Source organism: Heterostelium album, assembly GCF_000004825.1.
Source record: "Heterostelium album PN500 unplaced genomic scaffold PPL_scaffold9, whole genome shotgun sequence".
In the NCBI taxonomy this organism is placed as follows: domain Eukaryota; phylum Evosea; class Eumycetozoa; order Acytosteliales; family Acytosteliaceae; genus Heterostelium; species Heterostelium album.
Genome location: NW_008805071.1, coordinates 1,687,170 through 1,704,166, shown reverse-complemented (window position 1 = coordinate 1,704,166; position 16,997 = coordinate 1,687,170). Strand labels below are relative to the sequence as shown.

The 16,997-nt window shown below is 33.8% G+C and overlaps 7 protein-coding genes across 7 annotated transcripts; 6 read left to right on the top strand and 1 right to left on the bottom strand.

The window, feature by feature from the left end:
* Positions 1-888: 888 nt before the first annotated feature.
* PPL_09181 (Fatty acid hydroxylase) lies at positions 889-2,163 on the top strand (the record flags this gene model as incomplete). The annotated part of the gene is made up of 3 exons (XM_020579978.1): positions 889-975; positions 1,529-1,787; positions 1,901-2,163. The coding sequence occupies 3 exons, from the start codon at positions 889-891 to the stop codon at positions 2,161-2,163; spliced, it is 609 nt and encodes a 202-aa protein (XP_020430653.1).
* Positions 2,164-2,561: 398 nt separating this feature from the next.
* Positions 2,562-6,018, top strand: PPL_09180 (uncharacterized protein; the record flags this gene model as incomplete). The annotated part of the gene is made up of 4 exons (XM_020579977.1): positions 2,562-4,740; positions 4,816-5,054; positions 5,158-5,347; positions 5,426-6,018. 4 exons carry the CDS (start codon positions 2,562-2,564, stop codon positions 6,016-6,018), a joined length of 3,201 nt encoding a protein of 1,066 aa, XP_020430652.1.
* Positions 6,019-6,452: 434 nt separating this feature from the next.
* PPL_09179 (uncharacterized protein) lies at positions 6,453-10,083 on the top strand (the record flags this gene model as incomplete). Its single annotated transcript, XM_020579976.1, has 6 exons — positions 6,453-6,914; positions 7,012-7,101; positions 7,177-8,861; positions 8,933-9,047; positions 9,136-9,446; positions 9,522-10,083. 6 exons carry the CDS (start codon positions 6,453-6,455, stop codon positions 10,081-10,083), a joined length of 3,225 nt encoding a protein of 1,074 aa, XP_020430651.1.
* Positions 10,084-10,234: 151 nt separating this feature from the next.
* On the bottom strand, positions 10,235-11,869 carry PPL_09178 (uncharacterized protein; the record flags this gene model as incomplete). The annotated part of the gene is made up of 2 exons (XM_020579975.1): positions 10,235-11,699; positions 11,778-11,869. 2 exons carry the CDS (start codon positions 11,867-11,869, stop codon positions 10,235-10,237), a joined length of 1,557 nt encoding a protein of 518 aa, XP_020430650.1.
* A 195-nt stretch (positions 11,870-12,064) lies between these two features.
* On the top strand, positions 12,065-12,421 carry PPL_09177 (uncharacterized protein; the record flags this gene model as incomplete). The annotated part of the gene is made up of 1 exon (XM_020579974.1): positions 12,065-12,421. The coding sequence occupies one exon, from the start codon at positions 12,065-12,067 to the stop codon at positions 12,419-12,421; it is 357 nt and encodes a 118-aa protein (XP_020430649.1).
* A 501-nt stretch (positions 12,422-12,922) lies between these two features.
* On the top strand, positions 12,923-14,785 carry PPL_09176 (uncharacterized protein; the record flags this gene model as incomplete). The annotated part of the gene is made up of 1 exon (XM_020579973.1): positions 12,923-14,785. The coding sequence occupies one exon, from the start codon at positions 12,923-12,925 to the stop codon at positions 14,783-14,785; it is 1,863 nt and encodes a 620-aa protein (XP_020430648.1).
* A 297-nt stretch (positions 14,786-15,082) lies between these two features.
* Positions 15,083-16,764, top strand: trappc3 (trafficking protein particle complex subunit 3; the record flags this gene model as incomplete). The annotated part of the gene is made up of 4 exons (XM_020579972.1): positions 15,083-15,304; positions 15,998-16,057; positions 16,143-16,240; positions 16,359-16,764. 4 exons carry the CDS (start codon positions 15,083-15,085, stop codon positions 16,762-16,764), a joined length of 786 nt encoding a protein of 261 aa, XP_020430647.1.
* Between the last annotated feature and the right edge of the window lie 233 nt (positions 16,765-16,997).

The window sequence follows — 16,997 nt, the reverse complement described above, 5'->3', positions numbered from 1 at the left end:
AAATATCCAATTATGTAATGTATTTTTTTTTTGTTGTTGTTGTTTATATTAGTGGTTGGTTTGTGTATTATTATTATTTATTTATTTATTTATTGGTGCGGAGGGGGGGGGGGGGTAATGTCATTTATATAATAATTCAAAATAAGCGAATATTAAGCTTAACTATCCGTTTATTAAAACAACAATATGTATTTAAAAAATTTTAATTTCTTAATATATAATAACAATAAGGCAGATAGATACAGTGGAAAAAGCAATAAATTATATTATATATCATTGTAGAATTTTTATTTTTAAAATTTTATTATTTTATTTCTTATTTTGTTTAACATATCAAAAAAACATAAAAAATAATCTTAGGTAATTTATTAGTATTATTATTATATTGCAAGAATCACACAAAGCTAAGCTTCACCTATACTTTTATAACTAGTAATTTTATATAGTATTGTGTTCTTTTAAATGAAGTCATTAACCATTTTCACATAAAATCAAACCAATTCAATTGAAACAAAAAAAAAACGAAGAACTTTGTCGCGAAAAAATAAGCGATCAACAAGAACAAACAGTCAACTTTTTGGGAAATAGTAAGATGAAGAAATGAATGATTTTTATTTTTTATTTTTTTGTTTTTCACTTTTTTTTTTTTTGTTTTTTTTTGTAAAATGATGTGATGTTTTTATTTTTTTATACTTGTTTTAGTAGTTTTAGTAGTTTCAAAGCCTATTTACAATTAATTAACACTTTTTTTTTTTCAAATTGTTTAGAGTCAAATATAGATATTATAGATATAACTAGTTAGTAATAATAAAAATATAGTAAAAATAAGCATTTATATATAGAGCGGTTTTTCAGATATATCAATACAGACAGACAGATTAGATTAGAATGATATCAAACGATGGAGAATACTTTGTTTCAGATATAGAGAAACACAATACACTCGAGGATGCTTGGGTAACGATGGATGGTAAAGTGTATGATGTGACACAGTTTGTATACGATCATCCCGGTGGCGCAGAGATACTGACACCGCACTTGGGTCGCGATATCAGTCAGATCTTCTTGGATGAACGCGAACATGAGCATTCAGAGACCGCGTACAATATGTTGCAGCGATATCAAATCGGCTCGTTGGCTGGTTACCGCAAGTCGGCACCGTCGGTCTGCGAGTTGATTCGCTCCAAGGTCAAACTGAATTCTCTGAACAACACAAAGAGCAGCGGTAACACAAAGAGCGGCAGCAACGACAACCCGGCATCACTCGTCGGTCTCGTCGATGTCACCAAGCCAATGGTGCCGCAACTCAAGAACCTGCCAGGCGAGACCTATCTCAAGTGGATTCACTCACAGACAGGACTGAAAGAGATTATTATTTTCGACAATTCATTTCTAGAGCTATTCACCAGATGGCCATGGTGGTATATCTTCCCATTGGTAAGCAATCATTATATAGTGCATTTAAATGATGATGATGATGATGATAAACTAACAAACACTGTTTCGCTCTCTTTCAAACACTATATAGTGGATACCAACAATTTCATATACATTCTACGTATCAGCAACTCAATCAAATTCATCGCTTTTATTCTCAACATTTGTATTTTTCTTTGGATTGTTTTCGTGGTCTTTCATCGAGTATATTCTGCACAGATTCGTATTTCACATTGAGACATCATCGTACTGGGGTAACTTCTTCCACTTTTTCATTCATGGCATTCACCATCTAACCCCATACGATTCAACAAGATTAACTTTTCCACCAACTTTTTCTGCTTTAATTGGTAAGTCTCTTTATAATAATAATAATATATATTTGTATATTTAATCAATGTTTTAACAAACAATATAATTATAATTATTCCATTTAAAATAATAATAATAATAATAATAATAGCTGTAGGATTTTGGAAACTATTCCAACGATTCCCAGATTCATTACAAGCCAATGGATTCAATTGGGCACTCTATGGTGGTATTGCATGTGGATACATGTTGTATGATACTATTCACTACTACTTCCATCACGGTGACATCTCTTGGTTCCCAGCAAAGTTGAAGGAATTCAAAACCAATCATCTTAATCACCACTACAAGGATGACACAAAGAACTTCGGTATCACTTCAACTATTTTCGATATAATATTTGGTACTTATTAGATGAGGGAATTATCAAAATTAAGTGACCTTTAGAATAAATTTTTATATATTTTCTCAAACAAACAAAAAACAAATGATTTTTAATTAAAGAAATAATATCGCGTTAACAATGAGATATGATTGCTAAAAAATTATTATTATAATTTTATATTTTTAAAGGATAATTCCAAAAATTTCCATTCTCATTTTCATTGGATAATGATGAAATAAATTTTATTTTATTTAATTTATTTTATTTTTAATAAAAAAACAAATGTAATCTGTATAGAATTTTTTTTGATCAAATTTGTTTTTTTATTTCCAACCGATATATTATATTGAATATTAAATATTTAATAATTGAATATAGTAGAAGTAGTAGTATGTAAATGTAGAAGATAAAGATAATAGATATAATAATGGATGAACAACATAATTACTTAAGAACAGAGTCAAAAGGTGAATTGACTAGGACATCTTCAACATCGTCTATCAATTCACAATCGAGTTCTAGTACGATAAGTTTAAGAGAAGAAAAGAGAAAGAGTGGTTTACTATCTTTATTCAAAGATAAAGATAAAGACAAAGAGAAGGAGAAAGAAGATAAAAAAGAAAAGAAAGAAAAGGAAAAGGAAAGAGAGAGATTAGAGAAAGAAGAGAAAAAGAAGGCAAAAGAACTGGCAGAGAAACAAAAAGATGAAGAGAAAGCAAAGTTATTAAGAGAGAAAGAGAGAATGAAAGAGGAGTACTCTCAAATGAAGGAAAAGATAAAACAAAAAGAGAAAGAATTGAAAAAGAAAGTAAAAGATAAAGAAAAAGATAAATCCAATAATAATATCAATGATAATAATAGTAACAATAGTATTAACGATAACAATAGTAATACATTCAATACAAACTCAACTAATAGTCCAAACAATGAATATAGAACACCCGATTCCGAATCGGAAAGAGATTTATCAACCTATAGTAATAGTAGTAGCATCAGTACAATCAATACAACTCCAATACCAATTATAACAACATTTATTGATGAAAAAGAGAAGGAGAAGGAGAAGGAGAAGGAGAAAGATAAATATAAAGAAAAGGAGAAGGAGAAAGATAAAGATAAAAGTAAAGATAAAGAAAAGGAGAAGGAGAAGGAAAAGGAAAAGGAGAAAGAGAAAGAGAAGGAAAAGAAATCAAAGAGATCATCAATAAGTGAATTTTCATCGTTGGTAATTAGAAAGCTTCAACATTCTAATTCGTTTAATGAAGATAGTAAGAGTGGTCATCACTCTTCGAATCCTATTGCATCTTTGTTTCCGTTGGGACAACATCGGGGTTTGAGTCAGAAGCGAGATAGATCACCTACCACCGGTAGGAAGTCATCGACAGAGAATGACATCACCTACTCGGAGGACGATGACGATACCGATAACTCAACGAATACCTCTACAACCAATCCACCAACAACCATTGAGAATACAATAACATCTACATCCACAACCACAACTGGCTTCTTACAACAACCGACAACAACAACAACGACAACACACAACAACACTACACCCTTTACATTGTCACCTTCATCTTCGGTATCACCATCTACATCGACATCTGCATCGTCACCAAACAATATCATTGGTCATAATGACGACATCAATGCTCTCACTGACACCTCTTCGTATTCCGCTAGTTCTGTGCATTATCATGCTAATCCACTACAGCTACATCAACAGCAGCAACAACAATCGTTTGGACATCAAAGATCGTCGTCTAATTCATCGACAGGATCAACGATATCGGATGAAACACTGGCGAAATCAATGATATTCAAAAAGTATCTCGAGGATTACTATTTGACTATCGAGGAGTGTCAGAAGAATGGACAACCTTACAACCCTCTTATTGAGAGGAGAAAGCAACAACAACTCAAAGCAATGTTGACGTCAAAGTCGATCACGCCCACCAAGAAACGTTTGGTAGATGATCACAAACGATCGTTTTCCACAACTGGTGTACCACAGGATTTAAAGCATTGGATGAGATTAGAACATATGACACCTTCTTCCAATAACAATAACAACAACAACTACTATGAACATTCGCCAAGTAATCAATCAACATCATTCAGTTTAAAGTCATCGTCAGATGCCATTGCGCAACACCATTTGGATTCTCCAATGAGTTTGTCATCACCTGATCCTTCTTCACTGCAACAGCAAAGTAATCACCATCAACAAAATCAACAACACCAACAAGATAGAGAAAAGAAACGACGTGGATTATTAAAGAGAACGTTTAATCCAAATAGATTGTCGCTGACACTCTCTAGTTCACAACGTGGTATTTCCACGGCATCGTCTTCAGCAGCGGGAGGTGATCATAAACCACTGTCTGACAAATTCCTACCGTCCATCGATGTTAAGCTGAAAAAGATCTTGCCCAACATGAAGAATCTTCCAACTCTTACAATGCCAAACTTCCAACTGCTCCCAAAGCGTAAGAAAGACAGCAATACCACAGAGTTTAAAAAGAATGTAGATATCCTACTAGAGGAATTGGAATCCGATTCACCAAGTGGAAATACTTATTTTGAAAGTCCATATACATATAGTATGTATTCTATTAAAATAGGCAATTCATTTTTCAAACCTATTTATTAATTTTTGTTATCATTTTAATTTTTAGAACCACATCCATCCGTTGCTCAAACCTATAGAGATCAATTGAAACTAAGAAAAAAAGTTATATCTATTGACCAATTGAAAACTATGGCTACTAATCTAGAGGTAAAGATGCTGATACACTCCACTAGAATCCATGATCAACGTGAGCGATGTAAATTACTTCAATCAAGTATTGAACATAGTTCAAAGAATCTATCTATTTCAACTAATATATCAAAATCATTGGTAGTTGAGCAAGATGTAAGTTTTTGTAAATAATAATAATAATAATTTTATTATTATGAAACTACAAACAATTTATTAATACACATACTTCTAAAATGTTTTAACTTTAAATTTAAAGGATCAATTTGAAATTCAATCTAGAATTGAAAGATCGAAACCATTGATTGATAGTAGTATGAACTCTGTTCACGATCTCTATGAAAGAGCCAAACTGTTGGAAGACACTGTACAGATATTAAGAAGGTCGAAAAAGACCAACCCATTTGTAAATTTCATTGTAAAAATATTCATCACAGGCTGGTTAACAGGTTAGTAATACATATTTGTTTCATTATCAAATAACACATTATAATTGAACTAATCTAATAATTATAATAATCATCTAGCCATTTTCTCATTTGTATATTCAAAATTATTTGGTGTTCAAAATGAAGACGGTAGTAGTAGTTCCAAGAAACAAGATCATCTTCAAATGAATTCAGGTAGTTCGAACTCTGCCAATCAAAGTCTGATTGGTGTTGGAGTAGGAGGTGGCGGCGGTTTAGTGGGTGTTTCCGGTTTGGACGATCAGCAAATCAAAAAGAAGAGTAAAGATGACCAATTCCTATCTCAAGGCGGTGGTGGAACTGGTAGCAGTAGTGGCGGAGATCAAAGTGGTGAAACACCGACAACTATCAGCTCAGTCACTAGTGGCAACCAATCGAATATCAATTCCGTATTGTCGAACAATAACAGCGGTAGCAGCAGCAGCAACAACAACAATGATCATCTCAACAGTGATAATGACAGCAAGATGAAAGTTGCGCTCTCCAATCTAGAGGCAATGAGCAGAACCATCTCAATGCTTCGTGAAAACGACGAGAGTGGCGGCGATAATGAAAATACCGAGTCTCCTACCATCGACACTGAAAATGCTAGTGACTATAGTGATGATGGTGATGATGATGATGATGACGACGATAGTTATAAATCAACTTGATTGAAAATTTATGTAAAAAAAAAAAAAAAAAAAGTAAAAAAAATAGATCATTTTGCATGTAACCAGAGAAGTCTGAAGTAGTCTTTTTCACCATTATCCACCACCCAAAAACCACCCATTTTCAAATAAATAATTTTGGATTTTGCAATATTATTTTTTATTTTCTAACCCTGATTGAAAGTTTTTACCACCACACAACAATTAATTTTAATGATCAACATTTTTTTTTTTTTTTTGAAAATCTTTATTATTATAGTTTTTTAATTTTATATTTTTAATTATTATTTTTTTAATAGTTGTTGTTGTTGTATTTTTTTAGATTTTATTTATTTATATATAAATAGTATATAGATTATATAGATTATATTAGATTATTTTATTATTATTGATTTTTATTTTAGTTTATTCTAAGAAACAAAGATATATATAATATTATGGATAAACTAAAATCAATTGGAAAAGGAGGAAAGGATAGTTTGATGTCAAAGATCAAATCGGGAGGTGGAGCGTCTAGAGAGGAGCAATCAAAGTTTCAATTCGATATAAAGATTCAGTTTATCGATAATCTACCGATTTCATCTGGTCAGGTATATGTCTCTTGGAAGCGTGGAACAAAGTCGTCGAACAATGGTAAGACCAAACCCAAGGAAGTCACTGACAAGCGTGTCGTATTCGAACACCCGATTCAGATGATCACAACACTGCTCAAGACTCCAAAGAAGACCTACGAGTCAAAGAATCTAAGTATCTCCATCAAAGAGGAGAAAGGCAAGAAAGCATCGACCATCGGAAAGTCAATCATCGATCTCGCCGACTTTACATCGTCCAGAGACGAGCAAAAGAAGATTCTACAAATCAAACCAAAAGCAAAAGGAAAATCTTCATTTGCTTTACATGTATGTCTAATTAATTTTATTATTATTATCTATTTATAAAATCATAATTATATAATTATATAATTGAATCTAATAATATTTTGATTTAAATAATTAGATGAGTGTAAAAACAACTGAATTACAAATGGGTGCAGATGAAGAACCAATGACTGAAACAGATTTAAATTCAAATGATGGATCTGATGATGTAAGATCATGATTATCTATAATAATTTAAAAGTTATACTTACTTGTTTATATCATTTTTATCGAAAATAATTAGGAAGAGGAAACTGAAGATTTCAAGGATGACGATGATATTACAGAGGCATCATCGGTTTCATCTACTAGTACAACCACTCATAGTGATCCACCACAGTTGGTAAAGACTGCTTCTTCTTCTTCACTCGGAAGTACATCATCTACTTCATCAACATCAAAGTCAGCAGTTGTCGATACAAAGAAAGACAAAGAGAGAGAAAAGGAAAAGGAAAAAGAAAAGGAAAAAGAGAAAGAGAAGGAAAAAGAAAAAGAGAAATCTAAACTTGCAAGTTTATTAGGTACCAGCAGTAGCAGTAGTAGCAGTGGCAGTGGTGGTGGTAGTAGTGATAAGGATAAAAAGAGAATACAAGAACTGGAGAAGCAGGTAGACGATCTAACCAAGGAATTGGAATCCAAAAAGAGAAAGGTGAAAGAGTTGATCGATGAGAACATCGACTTTGAAGATAAAGTCAAGGATTTAGAGGATAGATTGGCAAGTGGAGGATCTGCACCGGCACCTTCTTCATCATCGTCATCGTCATCGTCAAAGGATACCAAGTTGATTGCCGACTTACAGGATCAATTGAAGCAAAAGGACGATCAACTAAAGCAAAAGGATGATCACCTCAGACAAAAGGAAATTGCAAATCAAGAACTGACCAACAAGAATAAGCAGTTGGAGCGCGAGAAGAACTCACCGACAACAGCTTCACCACAGTTGAATGGACACAGCTCCGAAGAGGTGGAATCACTCAAGCGAGAGATACAAACATTGAAACAAGAAGCTGCAGTCAATGCCGCGTCAGCTGGTGCCAGTACGATGATTGGTGGTGGAACCTTGGAGTTGAAGCGTAAGATTCAGGATTTGAATAGGGAGATCAAGGAGAAGGACGATACCATCTCAAAGTTAAAGAGTGGCGGTGCTTCGCCTGCACCGGCAGCAGCTGCTTCGCCAGCTTCTAGCTCTGTGAGTATCAACGCCGCTGTTGCGCCACTCGAGAAACAGATTGGTGAACTCAACAAAACCGTTGCTTCACAGAAGCAGGAGATTGAGCGTTTGAATGCCGCTGCTTCCTCTGCTGTGCTGGCGTCAAAGAAGACATCGAGTGGAAGCAACGAATCCGCTGAACTCACTCAGTTGAAGCGCGACAATGTCGAGCTCAAAGACAAGTTGTCCAACGCCAACAACGACCTCAAGAGAGCGAAAGATCAAAAGGAGAGTGCAGAACGTGATTTGGAGGAGTTGAGAGAACGTCTTCGTGATAGCCAAGACAAGGAAGATGAACTCAGAAGTAGAATCTCGTCACTCGAGGATCAGAATGAACAACTTCAAAACAAGGTGAACAGCAGTCAAACAATGGCAGCTGCTTCACTCAGTCTTGGTGGTGGCAAGTCAGACAAGAACAAAGACAAGGAGAGAGAAAAGGCTGAGCGACAAGAGCGAGAGAACCTCGAGAGACAACTGTCAGACACAAAGAAAGAGCTGTCAAACGAGAGAGACAAAGTCAGAAAGTACGAGAGAGAAATTAAGGATCTCAAGGATAGAATCAGACAGTTGGAGTCACAACAACAACAACAACAGTCATCATCCTCCGGAAACAGCAGCCCACAATATTCGTCAATGGCCAAATCAGACCTACAAGAACGTGAGGAAAACAAACTCATTGAGCAATGTATCTATGTTCAAACTCTTACATTTAGAGATGGGTATGTTGTTGAAAGATAATCTTTATTTAGTTTCTAAAATCAATCTAATTTCTTTTTTTTTTAACATCAAGTGTTGGAGCATGTGCACAATCATTGTATTCACAACTCCTTGATCAGAATGCATTCAGTAGTGAGAATACAAGATTATTTAACAAAGTAATCAATGGTTTAACTCAAACTGTTGAGGTATGTTAATTATATACAAGTTATAAACTAGTTGATACTAACATTGTTTAACCTATTACCATTAATGTTAATATTTAATAATATTTAGAAATCAATGGAGAATTCAGGTGATCTTTGTTATTGGATTTCAAATATATCAGGATTGATTCATTTAATTAAAGATGGACCAAACAATATCGATAGTGAAACAGATCCAATTCTCGATGGTGTGTTGATCGATCAAGAAATTTCATCACCAACCTCAACATCAAGACGAACACCATCCACCAATTTTGTATTCCAACTCGATTCTCTCTGTAGAGAAGCCTATTCATTACTATTACACAATATCTATAAGAAACTTAAACCAAAGTTATCAAGTATTCTAAATCAAGCATCTTGTATATTAGATAAAAAGACGTAAGTGCTATCATCATTATTTAATACAACTTTAACACATTGTAATTATTAACATTACAATTAAAATAATAATAGTAATAGATTATCATCAACACAAGCACACGCCAATGATCTACAAAAGATTTGTAAGATATTAGAAAAGTTTATGAACTACTTGAAAGACAAATACGTGTTCAATTCGATCATTCAACAGTTCTTTTCGCAGACATTCCATTATATCTCGTACACTCTGTTGTGTGAGATTCTCGATGGATCCAACTCGTGCACTCCAAGCGCTGGATTCAAGATCAAGCTAAGTCTGTCAAAGATTGAGGATTGGGTGGCCTCCAACGAAGAGAGAGAACTCTTGACCTATTGCAGAACCTATCTAGGTGCCATTGCAGATGCTGCCAATCTAATGGTGATCGATAAATCAATCTTTACCGACACTGAATCGATTCAATCAGCATTTACCACCCTGAATGTACTACAAATTAGAAAGCTTTTGGAGATTTGGAAACCCGATCAGCTTTCACCAGATCCAATACCATCAAATGTAATTTCAATGTCCAGAAGCAATTGGAATCAACCAACCAGTTCATTGCAACTCACTGTTGATCCATCTGTTTTAATTTCAATCACACCAATCTTGGATTAAACAAAAATAAATATATAATTTTGTTGTTGTTAACAATTGAATTGATCATCTCATTTAATAAAAAAAAAGATAAGAAAAAATAAAGATAGATATAATAAATTTATTTTTAGTTTAGTTGATATATTTATAATGATAAGTGTTGTGTTTAAGTTTATTTTTGAAAGTATGTTTGTGCACAGTACGCTCTATCCGATTGGTCATCTTTGAGAATAGATTCCCATTTGTTGTTTTCAATGGAATATATGAAGTTTTTATCTTTTCCTTCGAGTGAGTAAATAAAGCTACAATCTTGATTTGGTTGGTGGTAGATCAAATTGTGATTAACTATTCCAAAGGTGTTGTCCAATTTTTTGATTTCATAGGTTTCCACATTGATTCGATCAAATCTCAAACTAGATCGAATAAAGATATTGCCTTTGCCATCTGTACATGCTGCTCTTTCTTTATACTCGGGTAAATCGATTGGTAACATACATATTTTTTTGGTGTTGATATCGAATCTGAGAATCTTCTTTTGATAGGGAACAAAGCTGTAGATGCTGTCTTTGAAGTGGAATGAGAAATGATGGAAACCAGGATATTCTTCTGTACCCAAGAGTTCCCAATGAAAATTGTTGATATTGATCCTATAAATTAATACCATAATGATGTTTCCATCGATCAGATAGATATAATCTCGACCATCATAACAAACAGACACATCGGAAAACAGATTATAACCTTTAATTTCAAATTCAACAAGCTTTTCATTGGTGATTGAGTACTTTAATACTGGATGGTCAAAATTGCTTCCCTTGCCAAAAATATAGATATGGTTATCAGCAACAACCACAGACCCGTAGGTTAAACTAAATTTAACATTGGAATCGATATTCTGCTTCTCGAAATGAATATAATTGCGATCTGTGATATTGATAATAGATAGTTTATTATCATTATCTGCTGAGAGGATGTATGATTGTTTGATTGATTTTGGTCGTGCCAAAGCTGTTAATTTGAAAGCTGATTGAATCTGATTCCTAATTTCTTTAAGTTGTTTATCATTAACACTAAGTTGATATTGCTGTGGTTGGTTGTGTTTTACATTATTTAATTTAAATATATTGTTGTGTTCTATTAAGAGATTTAATAGTTGATGATCACCTATATTGGTTTTGTTGGTGTGATCATTCAAATAGAAAAGAGTATTACTATTGTTTTGAATGAAATCGTTGTAATTTGAACATTGTGATATCGATTGTATGATTGTTGCTGTTTTATATCTGTCTACAGTGTCTGGGGATATAGAGGACGACGATGGATTTGATTTATTTGGCGCAACAACCTTAGTGTCAAAAATATTTGCAAAGTGATGGTTGATTGAATTCAACGATTTCATTTGATTGGTTTTAGATTCGATTTGTTTTTCCAATTGTTCTTTATTGTCGATGATCTGTTTCTTTAGTCTATGCTCTTCGATAACAAGGAACCCATGTATCTCTTTGAATCGATTGGATATCTCATCTTCTGTTTGTTGAAGTTGTTCATATTCTTTGACTGATGATTTCAAAGAATCGAATGTGGACTTCATTACTGACTGAATATCATGAAATGATGGTATGTTGCTATTAATATTACTATTATTATTATTATTTGATTTCTGATGTTATCATTGATAGTTGGTTTAATATTATCAATATGATCGAATGAATGACCTGTGTTTCGGCGAACAAGCAGAGCAAATCAAAACATTGCAATCAAAACAAATGAGTTTATGTTTTTTGTTATGATTTGCACAAATATCCATTTTTAAAAACTATTACTATTATTACTGTTGTTTATAATATAAATATTATTGATGAAAATGATTAATATAAAAAGAACACCACAAAGATGAATCATATTCACTCATCAAAAAAAAACTCAAAATTCAAATTTTAATTACAATCACTTTCAGATGATTTCTTGTGTTTGATTGATCGATCGAAAGATATATATCGCAATGAATAATATATTATTGAAACAATCAAACAGTACAAATGTTAAACAGCTAACTACTTTTATATCTAATATAAACCGTCAGCATCAACTTTATCTTTCATCACTCTCAATTAGACAACGACAGACATCAAACAACCATTGTTGTTTAAACTCAACCTATTTAACAAATATCAATAATAACAGTAGTAGTAGTAACAATAACAATCTAAATTATAATGTCAAAGACTATTCTATTTTAAGTAAGATTAAGAATTTAATCGTTCAAACTGATCCTTTCGATACGATTAGATCAAAGTTTAAAGAGAATGAAACAGAGAAAGCCAATAGATTGTATGTCTTAATATTTAACAACCTATAATAATGATGATAATATATTAATTTTAAACTTGTAATTTACAGATTATCTGAATATCTAAAAGATGCAATCAAGAAAAAGACACCTGACAGCGAATTCAATGAGGAGTTTCAATTTTTGCTTGAACTCTCGCAGAATGGGTTGGCCAGCACCAAGACTCTCAATATATTCCTAAACTTTTACTATGAACTTGGTATTGAGAAATACTTTTACAACATGCTGACCTTCTATCGGAGGAACCGAGTGGAGATGGATCTCGAGACATTCGGTATCCTCTTTCAACAGCATATGCGATCAAACTCGCCTAAAGTCTACGACATCAACCGAACCGACGTCATTCAATACATAATCGAGCAGCTGGCCACCAACCACTCTGAGCTGATCTTTAGGAGATTCGTCTCGAACGAGGCAAACATCAATAAATACCTGCCGTCTCTTGTAATCTACAACCAACTGAAGGCGACACAGACACACTCGGACATCTACCAACGATTGGTAAAGATCATGGCAAGCGAACTGACAGGCGATCAAATTCAAAAGGTGATCGGTCGAATCTGCTATGTCTATCTCGAGCTGAACCGTCACGACTTGGCCACTGTCTGGTTCAGTCGGATGATCTACGAATTCAAACAGGAACCGAACCTCTGGATTCTCTCGATGTTTGAGAACCACTACAGCGTGCGTGTACTCCAGACGAACAACTTTATCAACCAAGACTACTACTTCTTTTGGCGAAGCTTCCGTAATTGCTATGGTAAACAACATCGCAACATCTCATACTTTTACGATTCGCTGCTGGTCGATGTCAACGAACAGAATCTGAGGGTCTCAAGTCAACTCCGCCAAAAGAAGCTGGAGAATCTACAACAGCAACTTCAAGAGCTCGAGGTATCTACCAAGAGCATGCCAACTCGTAAAAATAGACAATCTCTAATGAAAGTACGCCAACTAAGAAGAGTCATTGAAACACTAAAGGTATCGATCTCCACTGATTCACAACATCATGTTGCAACTGCTTCTACCAGTAGTTCTACTTCTCTGCCGGAGGAGTCGACCGCACCCGAAGATAACGACGATCCATCGTTGGAGGAGGAGAACGAGAATGACGACAACGACCATGACGACGACAACGAAGATGACGACGTTGAGGTCGACTCTGAAGACTTACAGGTGATCGATCCCAAGAACAAGTACATTCGTTTGAGAAACATCAGAGATATCGCAACATACTTTGAAAACCCGGAATCTCTTCTTCCCGACACACCGCTCATTCACTACATCAACAGTTTAAACAAGACCAAACTGATGGCTCCTCATTTCATTCCACCCTATATTCGTGTTCTCGTGAGTAATCCATACTACTTTAGTTCGCTCATCAAAAGCAAATTGGATTTGGCAATTAGTTTTATCCTAAAGAATGCCGATGTCACTCACTACTATGCAACCTCAATGTATGTGCACGAATTGATCATCCAAGGACTCATCAATATGCGACGATTCGACCTGGCCGAAAGACTGCTGGTCCATTGCTTCACGTGTAATCTCATGTATCAGCCCCCACAGAATCGATTCCAAGCCAAGATTGGCGTGCGTTTGATCGATGAACTCATCCTGCAAATTGTCATGAATGACAATGATCCATTCAACACCACCCTCATCAAACTAATATTGAATGTGCACCCCGAATATATACCTGACTACTTTGAGGCATTCGCTCAACTCAGCCTAAACAAAGCGGACCTCGATATTGACAAACTCTACGACCAAACTTTTAATATCCGTCCTCCAAGACTGCAAACCGTCATCCGTACCATGATATTTATAAAGAAGAATCAATCGAACTGGTTCAAGATGCCAAAGATTGAGGACGTCCTCTCTTACATCGCCACTCACAACCCTGTCATCTCAAGGATGAACAACCAAGACCTCCAATTGGTCTACCACGATATCTTTATGACACTCCAATACATGGGCGCCAAAGAGCTGAATATCTACATCGATAAATACATCGAGCAATTGAAACAAAACGAAAAGCAAGCTTTGGAGACTTTCGACGGTACCACTTCGCTCTTGATCAAACTGCGTCCCGAGAGAGCACTTGAAATCTTTGAACTTACAAAACCATCGTGGCTTGTGGATGATGCTGCCACCATCATTGCCAACGTCGCACAAAAATCCGAAAACCTCTCTCCTGAGACTGCACAGAAGATATCCTCATTCGCATCAAGTGAGAATACATCCACCAGAGAATTGTCCAGCGCATCGATCCTCTATATCAACTCACTATTAAACACAAAGTTTAGTGCCAACACTCAAACCGATTTGGAAACAACCAACTCTTCTGCTGACATGACAGAAACACTTTAAAAATATACTTTTATTTATTTTCGCTGTAACTGTAAATCAATAAAATAAATACATCAATTAATTGTTGTGTGTTTGTGTGTGTGTCAAGACCAATGTTGGTCAATAAAAGGTCAATTATTTAAAGAGGTTTTTGCCATTTTTTTTCACTCATTTTTTTTCATTTTTTTTTTTTAATTTTTGCTCAACCAAAAAAGCCTTTTTTTGATGATCATCAAAAACAATTTTATTTTAGATAACATTTTTTTTTTTAAATTAAAAACAATATAGTTTTATTTATATATATAAAAAGAAAAGAAAATGTCGTCAAAGTTGGGATTCGGAGCTATTTTCAATAGCTTTTTTGAAAGCTATAAATCAAGAACACCACAAAAGTTAAAAATCATCGATCTCTTCTTGGTATACGCATTCTTGACTGGTGTCATTGTTTTCGCATATTGTTGTTTGGTTGGTACTTTCCCATTCAACTCGTTCTTGGCTGCCTTCATTTCATGTGTTGGTACTTTTATTTTGACAGGTATTGTTTTTTTTGTTTAATAGAAATAGGAACCTAAATCTTTGTATACTAATTATTACTGCCTACTACCTACCCATCCCATTTTCACTCCTAATCAATTGAACTATTTTAGCATGTTTGAGAATTCAAGTCAACCCAGTCAATCACTTTAAAAATATTTCCTTTGAAAGATCTTTCGCCGACTATCTTTTATGTAATCTAATTCTTCACCTCGTCGTGTTCAACTTTTTAGGTTAAAAAAAAAAACAAATCAAACAAAAACAAACAACATAAAAAGACTTTGTGGTAGTAATAGAGTAACTTTTGGTTAGGTTATAATAGGATTACAGCACACACAGTCTTGTAGATTTATTCTTCAACTCAATCAATAAACTTCCAATCAATCATATACAACTTTTGACCAAATATTCACTTTTTTCTTAACTTTATAATTCTGTTCCACCTTTTAACAATGAGATCATTCCAATTTATCTATGAATGACATTATTGTTGCTTCCGCTTGTTATAAGCAAGCATAAGTACATCCCGAAAGATAAAATAATGATTGAATGATATTGATCTTGAACAAGTTCTTGATTATTATTTAAATAAAAAAAAAAGCAAAAAAAAAAAAAAAAAATTGGAAAAAAAAAAAAGAAAACTTAAGATATTAATTGATAAACATGATTAATAGTGTATTAATATATATATAATTATAGAAAATGAGTAAAAAGTACGATAAATTAGGTGATATTGTATTCAGCAAAGTTGATAAAATTGTTAGTATTGTTATTTATGTTTATGTTTAAAACAATCAAATTAGTATACTAATTGATCGATTGATCACCTTTCTACACAAAACAGAATGCAGAGTTGTTTACATTGACATACGGTGCATTGGTAACACAACTTATTAAAGACTATGAAGATATCGATCAAGTAAATATTAAATTGGAGCAGATGTATGTATTGTTTTCAAATGAATCGATCATTTAAATGCTTTGTTAATGCCTATGGCATTTAAATTTGATATTAATAACCAAATATTAATTATTATTATGCTAATTATAATGATAATAGGGGATATAATATAGGTGTAAGATTGATTGAAGAGTTCTTGGCTAAATCTAATATCGGTCGTTGCTCTGGCTTCCAAGAGACAGCGGAAGTCATTGCCAAGGTTGGATTCAAGATGTTCTTGGGTGTGACCTGTCAGATCAGTGATTGGGATGCAGAGAAGAAAGAGTTTCACTTGATCATCGAAGACAACCCACTCATCGACTTTGTAGAACTACCAGAACACTTGAAACACAAACTCTACTATTCAAACATATTGTGTGGTGTGATCCGTGGTGCACTAGAGATGGTTCAAATGAAAGTCAAATGTACATTCGTCAAGTGTGCACTCTCTGACGAATCTGCATCAGAGATCAAAGTTGTTTTAGAGGAAGTACTCTCTGATATGGCTCCAGTTGGATATGACTAAAAAATAAACCAAAAAAAAAAAAACAAAAACAAAATAATAACAAACAAATGACAACCATTCAATCACATACACACAATAATCATTAAATTTGATTGTAATAGATTACCAACAACTACGATCATATCATATCATATTAAAAGAAGTCATATATAGATGACTTTCTTACTTGTATAAAAAAAGAAAATGTTTAATTAAATTAATAGGTTTCGATTAAATTGGTTGATTGATGTACA